General features: G+C 33.8%; 1 protein-coding gene across 4 annotated transcripts in view; it reads left to right on the plus strand.

Annotated features, from left to right (window-relative positions):
* Positions 1 to 12,386, plus strand: part of Gbs-76a (Glycogen binding subunit 76A) — a 95,578-nt gene that overhangs the window by 29,954 nt on the left and 53,238 nt on the right. The window contains exon 1 of one of the 4 annotated variants that reach the window (XM_072022526.1): positions 5,525 to 6,218. The exons of 2 other annotated variants lie outside the window; for them this stretch is intronic. In XM_072022526.1, the coding sequence (XP_071878627.1) occupies positions 6,138 to 6,218 (81 nt within the window). In that variant the 5' untranslated portion in view covers positions 5,525 to 6,137. Of the gene's footprint in view, positions 1 to 5,524; positions 6,219 to 8,156; positions 8,360 to 12,386 lie in introns of those variants that run through there. One more of the 4 variants, XM_072022525.1, reaches the window with a different exon arrangement.

Genomic DNA, 12,386 nt, shown 5'->3' on the forward strand with positions numbered 1-12,386 from the left:
TCTCGGAGACATCGATGAATCTCTCTCACGGTCCTTTAGGTGGATGTACGCGGCGAACCCGGGAGGCAGTCATTCTGGAGGCCGCATTTACGCCTCATTTCATTATTTGCAGCTCGAGTCGAGCCTGATGCTTTCTCTCTTTATCCCGGCTGAAAAACGAGGTTGCCTAGGTACCGCAGTGACCGTGTTGGCGTAGGTCGCGTACAGTTAAGTCGCGATTACAAACGCGTAGGCGTTTCGTACTGTCGCGATAAGATCGATGAAATCGGCCGATAAGATCGATAGGAGTTCCATTCTTTAATAGCAGGAATTGAGTGCGCGCATAATTTAATAATATTGCATCCTTGGTTGATTTACGACTGGCCGACGACGCATCAAATGGCCGGGCTGATTTCCTTTCTTTTTCTTTTTTCTCTTTTTTTTTTTTTTGTTGCCAGCTGCACCATAACGTACCAGTTTACGAGGTACACACACTTCGTCCTGATTTCGTTCGGGTTTATCCTCTCGGTGCCATTGAAAAATATTGCTCGGTTTCCTAACCGATAATAAATATACCCACGAAAGTATTTTGCACACTTCCTATAGAAAACTTTTGCGTCCACATCGCACGCGTTACATAAAACATTTCGAAATTTCATTAGCATAGTGACGAGACACCGTTGACATTGCTATATTGGTCAAATTTAAAAGCAATCTGAAAATGTTTGTGGAAATTATAAGATATCCATTGTAAATATATGTTTAATGAAAGTTTAGCGTACAACGTGAATGATCATTTTAAGCGCATACAACGAGTGTTAAACTTATGATTACACTGAATACAGGTTGTTCGACAAACAAGCATCCGATTACTTTCGCATATATTAAACGAAATTCTATTTCTTTTTGAACATGTCTCGCTCACTCTGTAAATGTTTCAAAAACGTCGATTGTCACGACATTAATTGGGACTGTGGGTTTTTCACAAAGCTTCGTGGAGTTTTCACCAATCTTCGAAAGAGTTGTAATTTATTATTTATAACTAGAAAACCCAGGAGCTTGTTTCTCATTTCCCAACTGTGTTATATTTAAGTACTCCATTTTAGATACGAATTAGTAGCAAAATTTGAATAATTATCGTATCGTCTTGTGTGACTTCAATTACAGCGGTGAAAAGTATCGATGAAAGTATCTAAACAGTTAGCATAGGAAGCTTGTTACGTTATGTATTTTAAAATTTTGTAAAAATTCTAACGAGACTCACGACTATCACGATTATATTGATAAAATTTCAAACCAATCTGAAAATGTATACAAAAGTTACGAGATACTAGGTACTCGTTATAAACACGTACTTAATGAACAATTAATATACAGCACGAATAGCCGCCTTAAACGTACAGATACAAATAAAAATTGAGAATATTTGAGCGATTTTATAACTATGAGAGGCAGCACGTCTTTTCTTGAGTCTGATCTACTAAGAAAATCGGGAGCACGCTGAACAGAAAGGTGTCTTTCTTTGAACATTACGTAGACGTACCTACCAATTAACTGACAGTCTTAGTGGAACAAATATGGAAGCGGTCACTAGAACAAGTGCATATTGAGGTTTAAGATCTGCTTAAGATCTGGATTAAGAATGTATAGATACAGATTATACCATTAAAGTTCATCTCTGTTGGTGATTCTCTCGAATTAAACATCCTATCATTTAAATCGCTTTTAGGAAAATTTTCATATACTCGTAGCTGTTAAATACTAATTTCTTTTTATACATGTAACAAAATAAACGGAAGTAAAAGTTCGTAGTTCCAAATTAATAACACGAATTTCTCAAATACACAATCAGCGTTTCGATTCGTGTGTATGAAACAATCATTTTAATTTTTGATCTTGTTCTTTCGATTCAATAGAATCGATATCGTAAGCGTAATCTTGGAATTTCAATTCTATTTTTTTAGTAATAAAATATTTAATTTGTTTTATATCTTCTTCCGTTTTACATGTATCTGATCGTGCCTGTATTTGGATATTATCCAATATAATCTCACTTTCAAGAATTTTAAGTCTCGTAACTTTAATTGCAACGTGTTGTATGACGCATTCTGTATAATTATTCGCAATCCGATGAACATAACTTTCGGATATCGAGTATCTTCGATTCCAGATTATGCTATCCTTTTATACTATCCTCTAGATGACAATGCCAATACGACACGTTTCAATTTGCATATTAATTATTTTTATGTCTTGTAATTAGAATGATTCACGCATTAACATTCTCATATTAAAGTTCCATCGTTTACTTTCACATTGCTATAAATATAAATAAAATATAAAACGCGTAAGTGGATAGCGGATTTTTATGTACTTTTGGGAAGCGTATTTCGTAACATTCGATATTTGGCTAAGTAAAACGAACTTTTGTCTAGGTTCGATTCTTTAAATTAATTCATAAAAGCACGAATTTGCATAAATATTCGCACACCACACATAAGTAATTAGTAAAATTGTGGTACGATTTGCATATGGAAAATTTCTAGGTTGGGCATTTTAGTTGCTTCATTAGCAATTCAGACAAGGCGACGAATAACAAACAATAGTCTGGTAACTGAGAACTACAACTCATGGTGAAAGTCACGTTTCAGCACGTATCGCCACTGTTGAGAATTTATCAGAAACTTATGGGAATGGTTAAATATAGAAACCTGCGCTCGAAGAGTATGAATGAACCTTACGGGTGTTCCCTCTTTGATGACGAACGTTTATTTTACTTCGCTTGCAATTGGTTTTCACGAGCGCGGCAACAAGTAGTACGCGAAACCAGGCGTTTTGTAACAAATTAGTATCGAGGGAGTTCATCATTTACATAATCATGTCGCGTGAAAGATAATCGAAAAAATTGCTGCCGCAATTTTAACGTCAGTAGAAAGTACGTAATTCGTGTAATCTGTGCTTTACATTCAATATTGACGTCATTAATAGCTTAAAACATTTTTCAATGCAATTATTTATCCACATAACGGTTATAAATTTTTTAATAAATTTGGTCGAAAGTGGAGTGCTACTATGTAGATTTTTTTTTTAACTTTCTGTTACTAATTGCTTGGTTGCGATATACAGATAAGAGACTGATTCGCAATTAACGAACGAGTACTTCATTCAACGAACTAGTATTACGTTGCTTATTCACGATAGCCATATCATATCTAAGGAAGCCATCGATCAAAGTGAAGGCAATGTTATTAATTTTTATTAATGTTTCAGTGTTATCAATTTTGTCGAAAGTTGTGCAGATTAAGTTTGATCCCATTTCTTTGTAGTAATTATTTTGAAAAGACGAAAACTCTTCGTAAGGTACGATTATCTTTTCGAAACTCAAAATCAAAATCCAAATATAATATTCAATGTACAAAATAGTCCAGCAGAAAGTTTACAAAACTAAAAAAATAAAAGAGGACACGAAAAATAACATAAAACATATCATAATACTGAAACAAATATTGGAAATATCATCATTCATGATGTAATTAAGATATCACTTATAATTATCGTATATCGTATTATCGTACATGCAAATATTTACACTCTCGTTCATAAGTCGCCAGATAGTTTCGAGAGTAGTGTCTATCTAGTTATTATTTATTTATCATTGAAATGTGATATAACTTATTTTTCCTTATACGTAATTGACAAGTGTCAATTTAATTTTATAATTGCAAAGTCCGTTTATCTCTATCTTAGATATACAAATAAGAAGCGTCTCGTAATTTATGTGTACGTATGTTGGTAGTATTCCGTGTGATATGCATCAGTTAATCATCGTCAATTAACAAGTTCTTCATTAACACGATATGATTTGCACTGAAATTTAAGTTCACGATCATCCTGTAATTTTTTAAACCTACAAATATATCTCACCTGAAATTTTCAATTAAGACGATACTTTTACGAATCCATACAGAGAAACAAATGAGTATACTGCGAATATTTATGCAAATTATGAACACAATTATAAGGAAAAATTTGTTTCAACCATAACATATTATACCAAGTACTCTGCTCTGGATATTACTTCTATCGTTGTATTATTACTATTATATATATTTTCCTACAAATAATATTTTTTAATTTTTAATTAAATAATTTTTCCTAGAAAAATTCCCCATCTATATGAAAACTATAGGAGAAGAACATTAGTCGTAGTTTCTATTTTTCACAGAAGAGATCGTGTTTTCCGTTTTCATAATTTTAAAACTATTGCCTACGATAATATTAGATATTAAAATTCAAGAATTATTTTCAATCTTACATCTTTGGACTTAACAGCTTCCCAGCTACATCGTATTAAAGTACCATTCTTCGTACACAAAATTAGAAAATCAAGAAAAATGTACCAATCGTGTCCTTCCTCTGTCATCATTCTATACAACAAATAAATCAATTCGCCAAAGCAAGATTGATCGTATGACATCGGAAAGTCGATGTTCGTTCGCACGAGCCCTTCTTTTTTCTTCGATCAACTTTCTACGGAAAGTCGTGGCGCCACGCGTAAAAAATCTACTCGTTGACGTTTCTCTTCTGACGTTGAGTTTTCCTCGAAAAACAAATCGCATACTTAGCTACTCGAGGAAATCCTGCGGATTGGATCGCGGCAGCCGTCAGGACGATCTGTCGATTCTAGCAGAATGCAAGAACTTATCAGTCGTCTTACGAGCAGTTGCTATGCGTTATGGAAGGGGTCCCTGGAGTCACCTACTAGCTCGACCAGTCAGAAGTCAGTGTGTGTAAGCCGGCCGGTCGTGCCGGCTCCTTTTCTGTCTTTGCTCTGCTGCACCTTCGTTTTCCGAAAAATCGTAACTCGACTGCACGTTCATTCAGCCGCATGCCATAGATAGATCGGGCCAAGTGTCTCGTTAACAGTCGAACAAATTGCACCGTCAAAACTTGCGATTTCCTAAGAACTACAAAGCCTTTTATCCGTCACGAGAAACGAATCATGGTGGTCCCGTTAAGGAGGGATACTCTTCGCGAACTTTTCTTCCATGTTGTGCCTTGAATTTAGCAGAAAATTCGTGATTTACAGTCGTACAGCATCTTAAAGAAGGAAGAGACAGCAGAGATTTTCTCGTCGACAGTGGAGCATTGGATCGAAGCATCGAAATATCGCATTTTCAAGGAGAAATATCGAGAGACGTTCGGTCGTCGAGAATGCGAAGAGGAAGAGACGAGGTCGAGTGAAATTTTTATTGAGTTTTTGTTATTGTTACTTTTATCGGGACGGAGGGCACAGTTTCTGTGAATTAACGGACAGCAAATTAATAGGCCGAAGATGTTTAAAATTGTACGACGATTTTGCGTTTGATGGGATTTTATGTTTGTCCTTTTGTTATCTGTGGTGGTGAAGAAACTTTAGAAAGAGTTTGAAAAATCATTTCCTCTCTGACTTAGGGAGAAGAACGCCGTAACTTAAAATCTTGTCGCTCTCTATTAATATTTGTGCTTCAAGGAAATACGTACGATATAATTTAAAATACGTACGTATGCAGAAAGCAGCTGGAAAATAAAATAAAATCGTGCATCGAAGAAAGATATCGATTTTTTAAGAATTTTTCTAAAGAGACGTTTATTGAAAAAAATTACGAAATTCGAAGAAGCCAAGGGGTTAAGACTAGACAAAAATATTTCTCAACGTTAGAAAAGTCAGTGTGCGACGTATAGGTCGTATATTTTGACGGACTGCGAACGAAATGAACGGAATTGTGATTTTTACACGTTTCTGAAACTGAACTTTGTCGGCTGTATTGGCAAAGACGATAAACAGGCTACAATCTATATCACCAATAGGGAACAAAAAGTGCATTTTCTTGACGATACCAGAGCAGTGTTATTTATTACTGATTGACTGTTTGCTGTTTTCTGATTAACTCGAGATATAGATCGATTCGACTGGAAAACAATTATTAATTGGCGCCGTGCAAAATAAATAATCCTACCTTTTTCGACAACATCGAATATATTTAAGAAACGAAAGGTTGTTTTTCGAAAATGTGAGGACAAAGATGCACGAAACCGACTGGAAAGCGCTGGAAGAATCTTCATTGAAGTATAACGAGGTGACTTCGATCTGATTCAATACGATTTAAACAAGGAGCATGATTATGACGCATACGGAAGAAGTATCGACGACTTTCGAGTCGAAAACACCGACAGAACAAATGAATGGCCACTCTATGGTGAATAGCTCTTTTGTTTTTTAATTAAATTAATCAATTTAATCTTTCGCCTTAAATACCAACAATTTATCCAAAGACACGTAAGTCGTGTTTTGATCCGGGATTTTAGTATCGCGATATTTTACGTTTAATAGACTGCAAGGTGTCTCTTTAAATGAAAATTGTAAAAGTGAAATGCTCGTTATAATAATATTGGCAGATATTATCGTGAAGCGCCACGTTTCTCTCATTTACATTGGCATTCATCGGTTTATCTCGGTATATCGAAAAAGATACGTAGTATAGTAGATAAATTTATTTGTTCTGAAATTAAACACCCATATCTAATAACGAGCACATTTATATTTAGTTTGCTCCCCGTATCGTATCGCGTATGACTTTCAGCATTTTCTCTCCGCGACGTGACGCGACGGTGATTTTAACATCGCGTACAGTTTAATTAGTATATTCGATCTTTGATATATGCAAAATACGAAGAACAAATGTCTGAAAATCAATTACGCATCGGCATTTAGAGATTTAATAGGATTACGTTATGATTAGTTAAAACAATCGATTAAATGCGCGAAGAGAGAAAAATTTAACGAGATTTTAAACATTCGTTTGTTCTATCAATAGCGCGTTAGTGTAATTTAATAAATTAAACTAAACTAATTTACATACGGCGACCGCGGTAGAATAATAAATTACGTTTCTCACCATTGTACTAAATATAGTATATTAAAATTTGATATGATTTCAAAGAATTTTGTATTACTAAAACTGTTCTCTGTTTAGTTTTTGGATCAACTATGTATTTTGGACTCTCTGTTTCTCGAATATGTCGAGAATATATTCATAGTCGTCGATATTCGAACTACCAAAGCAATTAAAACGACTAATATCAGTTTCTCTATTATTGTACTTATTAAAAACATGTAAATGAATTCGGTAATTTAATGTTTACTCTTATTGAGCCATTAATTACATATTTTAATACAGATGATGTATTTTTGTCATATTGTTTCAATTCCAATTAACTATAACGTGCTTAGCCGCGTATTAAAGATGGTTAATTTGAAACGCTTTTGATTATTTTCTTTTTTAAGCAGCTTCCTGAACTTAATGCTTAGTATTTTATAGTCTTTGAGTCCAACAGGTTGTTCTACTTTCCAACCTGCTGTCAATTAATAATAACGACATTAAAATCGGAAGATTAAAATAGGCTCATTACGCTTTTCTTACGAGCCTCGTATATATCTAATGTTCCCAGTTATAGCTTCGAAACGATGGAAATAAAACGATTGGAAAGGGATCTTATTAGATAAAATTAAATAGTCTTGCTTTATGTGTTCACTTCTGAAGTAGACACGTTCCAATGATTTTAAAGTCATCTCTCTTTCCTTAGATAGAACTATAAATCTCTTCCTATGATCTTCCTCTAATCTTTATTCTCTACAAAAGAAACAGCTATAAAGAGACCTACATTGGGAACTTATTAATTCAGAAAATATTATAATTCTAATTTTGTACGAAAGACAAAAAAGCATTTAACACGGTACCTACCCTTACGTATATATTTCATACTCAGTTTTACTCGAAATACACTCCAAAATTTACAAATAAATCAAGAAATTGTCTACTAATCCGCTTCCCATTTAAATTGCTTGTTCCTTTCCTGTTGATTTAATCAAATCGATCGAATCTGTTTGAACGACCCGCGTATCGTAACAAGCTATTTAGGCGTAACGATCGGTATGAGTAATTGACCGAGAACTGATTTTTCGACGGTAATTATGGTTGGCCAGGTTATTGCCCTTGCGGTGCGTGCTATGAATGAATTAACGTTTCACCGCAAAACGAAGGCCAGGTTGATGATAGCAGCACGGCTTCTGGTACACCTTGACACCGAAAATATCGTGAACGAGAGTTGCTGTATTCGGTTGCAGTGCCGATCGGCGGTCGACTGCATCGGACTGAACCTCATCATTTCGACGACGACGACGACGACGACGACGACGACGACGCAATAACGTATCTATGTATAGAAGATGTACGCGAACAGCGTCTTACCGCGCAGTATCTGCTTCTCTGAACCGCGCGATTCGCACGGTCTCCGCGTCGATCAGTTGAAATTTCGCTTCTTACCACGCTTCACTCTGGTACGTAATCAAATTCAGATCATTTCTATCGACGAGCTGACTTATTTCAGTTAGATTCGCGTTAGGTTCGATTATTAGAGTACACTGATTTATCGATTCCGATAGAGGAATAGAGGATGTTGGATGGAATTTCATCGAGAATTATTTTTCGTTCCTTGGAAGGACACGACTTTCGAATTATCAAAGATTGAGAAATTATCTATGAATTTGTTTTAGAAGGGCGTTACGACGCTTATGCAGTTTGCATCTTGTCTATTTTAGGCTAGGTCCGAGTTAGATCTATTTATTGCAATGGTTGGTCTTGGCACGCGACAAAATTTTAGTAATTTATACATTGATTTATTCGAGATTTAATTTTGGTTAGGAATGAAGCAGATTAAATAAAACTCTATTGAGAAATACCTTGGAATTATCAAAAATCGAGAAATTTTCTACGAACCTTTCTGGGAAAGCTTTGAGCAATTTTTATTTTGACTATTTTAAACTATTTTAGACTAGATTTGAATTAGAATGCTTGTTGCAATGCTTCGTCCTGGGACACATCGAAACTTGGATAATTTAGATTGACTTATTCTAGATTTAATTCGGGGAGGTAATATAGACGTTACAAATATGTCGAAATTTTAGATATTCCAAATTTTGAATTTGGAAGGATCGTGAAAATTTTCTATGATTCTTTTTGGAAGTCATTGGATTCACATTGCTTTCATTTATATGCAAAATAACAATAAGAAGTAGTTATAATAATATATTAAATAAATTTCGTGTAAATAACTATAATTGTTTATAATCTGTGGAATATATAGCAGAATCTATAAAAATACGATATCCACAGCAATGAAATATTCTATATTACAGAATACAATATTCTATTGCAAAGATAAGTTGTGTTGCGTATTGACGCAAGTATACCATACAGTTACAGTTTGAACAATAAGATCAATCTGCTTTCAGAATACCATTCAACTTTATCAACAAAATTGTCAATAAAAATATCTAAATTATTAATTAATAATAAAATAAATCCTCAATTAATAATTATTTATTACAATAACATGCCAGTTTAGAACTCTAGAAGTAGTTCCTTATCAAAATATACAATATCTAGTTGTCAGTTTGTAAACAATTATCTTAATCAATGTACAATTATCTTAAAACAATAACTAGTTATATAATCGGTGTTTAAAATGCATCTTAGGATGAATAACATTTTGAGTAATTCCGCATTTCTCTGACAACAATGCATTGACGTATTCATAGAATTTTCCATGTGGCAGTTAGTCATCGTGTTCTTCGACAGCTGACAATGAATGAACGAATTCTTCTTTTCTTCCAGCGTAGCACTTTGTTCGAGATAGGGTGTAGCTTTATTGCCATGCAAATGCAAGTAATACCGATAACTCTGATAATTGACCCTTCTTCACTCGAAATAGCATTATTGAACACTTCGTATATATACATACGGTATACTAGCTTTTCTAATAATAGTTGTGTTATTAGCATTCTTACACAAAATTTAGAATTTCTGAATTTTCTATTAGAATGGAAAGGACAGAAATGATAAATTTGATTAATAAAATATGCAACGTAATTGCGTTGATGAAGCAAGTTTCCATCCTTATTTTCTCAATTATATATGTTAATTAAGATTCTAGAATTATTATTATTAAAAATTATTGAAATAATACAGAAAATTGATAATTATTCAACAATTTTGAGATTGTTACGCATTTCTTCAATATAAAATAGAAATTACTTTTACTCCTTTAAATAATTCTATAGAAATTTGCACATACTATCAAAAACTATTGTGTATATAATAATACTAAATAATAATACAAGAAACAAGTAACAAAAATTCCGAAACTATTATAAATATTCCAAATAGAAAGTAGAAATTATTGTTATTCTCTTAAATAATTTTATAAATAATTTATACACCTCTTTTTGCCTGAAGATAAAAGCTTTCATACCGTCATATAATGCACGTATTTTATTACAAATATATACGATGTGTGCTGTCGTACATTTTTACTTGTATCCGTCATATATTATAATTTACAATGCAAGGACGGATTATTGACCCTTAGCGAATTGACACACGTGACATTCTCCTTCTTAAGGCAATTTAATATTGAAAAGCCGCGGCGATAACCTTGTCGGGTCGTTTGATTGGATATTAATGGATATTAATAATTTCATATGATTCGCGTAAAAAACAATGGTCTGTCGAGAAGACGGCAATGTCACACAAATAAATCGGACATCTTCTTGTCGCGATGGTGCCTCACGAAACTTCTGGCCACGCGATTGCTTCATCGTCCTTGCGTACTTATGAATACAAATTTTTTGGATAACCGTGCATTCTGATGCACCGGTCGTATTTTTCTCCTTTCATTCCTACCGGTCATCAAACAGGACGACTCGTTTCTTTTACGTAATGAAACGACGAGGAACGAACGCGGACTGTAGTTCTTTTACTTCCATGTTCGAATGTGGTTCACGATTTTTTTTTCTTTTTTCTTTTTTTTCTTATATTATACCATTTAATTATTTCGTTCGAAGGTGCAATCGTGCATTTTTGGGCGGAATAAAGTTACCGGTTTCTTCTTTGAGAATTTTCTACCGACGTATTTCGTGCCTTTTGTGTGTTCGTTACACGTGTTTTTTCTTCTTATGAATTATCAGTAGGTTGTTAAGATGTCGCTTCTCGACGTGAAAAAGTGTTCAATATTTGCGGTCTTCTTCATTTGCATACTAGAAGTAATGTTTCATTTTGCGTACAGCCGACACCCTGATGCTTATCTAAGACAAATATCTCGTCGGTGGTTAATTTGTCATCGGTTGCTGTGATACGTCAAGGAAATTAATATAGTTTTTACTTTTGACAAATTAACAGGTTTCATTTGTCTTGGATAACGTTCTATTTGTATTCTCACCCTTACGAACTTTAATTACAATTAATAAGTTTGTTTTCTTAAATCATAAAATTATGGTATCGAATCAAGTTGAAATTAGAATATGAATTTTGTAAACGTGTTTCTTTTTCAAATCGTTTAATCGAATCGAAATTGAAATTTTTATTTACCGATTCTATTATGATCGAAGAAAAATAGCATACACGCCATGCTATAAGCAAGAGATTCCCAATCTATGGGTCGCGACCCCAAGGGGAACGCAAAGTGTTTCCTGGGGGATCGCCGAGGTTATTTTTACTTGCATTATACAATTATTTCTATAGAAATTTTGTACTCAATTATTATTATAGGAAATGTTATTACATAGAATCTCAGTCCTTGTTTGTTTCAATATAGGTTCCGCTATGTAAATTTTTATCTATGCAAAATATCAAACAAATATTAAAATATTAATATTCAAATTCTATTTCAATACTTTTTAATATTTCGCATAAAGAAACATTTATACGTTGAGACCTATAGTAAAACTAAATAAAATTTAAGTATCGTTAAACATTGAGAAGTTTTATTAGAAATGTCTTTTCACGCCAATATGTGTGACTAGAAGTTATAGATCATTTAATAAATAATTACGATAGTATGCGCGACTGAAAAAAGGTTCATAATTTTTTTTACAACCACGAGATACGTTAGATTCTTCGATCATTTTGGTCGCGATAAGAATTTTTTTACTAAATTTTTATTAAATTCTTGTTAAAGAAATAAGTCGATATGGAGAAACTGAAGGAGTTTGGTTTGACGCTGTGTAAGCCGGAAGTATTGCGAAACTTTGTAGATTCTACAAATGCGTTTGGGCGTTTTATTACAATTGCCAATAGTACCGTAAACTCGTAAACGCACGTATACGTAATATGCGTGTCGCAGATGTTTCACGACCAAACGCATTAGAATACGCAGGTTTATGGCTGTGCGTAAACGCAAACGCCTTTGTCAAAACGTGTTTACACGAACTTACAGCGAGCTTGATGATAGTCAATCGTACGGAATATAGCGAATGTTTCAGCAATAAATATTTTTATTTCTACACCCGATAATAATAAAATACGATG

Source organism: Bombus fervidus, chromosome 2, assembly GCF_041682495.2.
Source record: "Bombus fervidus isolate BK054 chromosome 2, iyBomFerv1, whole genome shotgun sequence".
Classification (NCBI taxonomy): domain Eukaryota; kingdom Metazoa; phylum Arthropoda; class Insecta; order Hymenoptera; family Apidae; genus Bombus; species Bombus fervidus.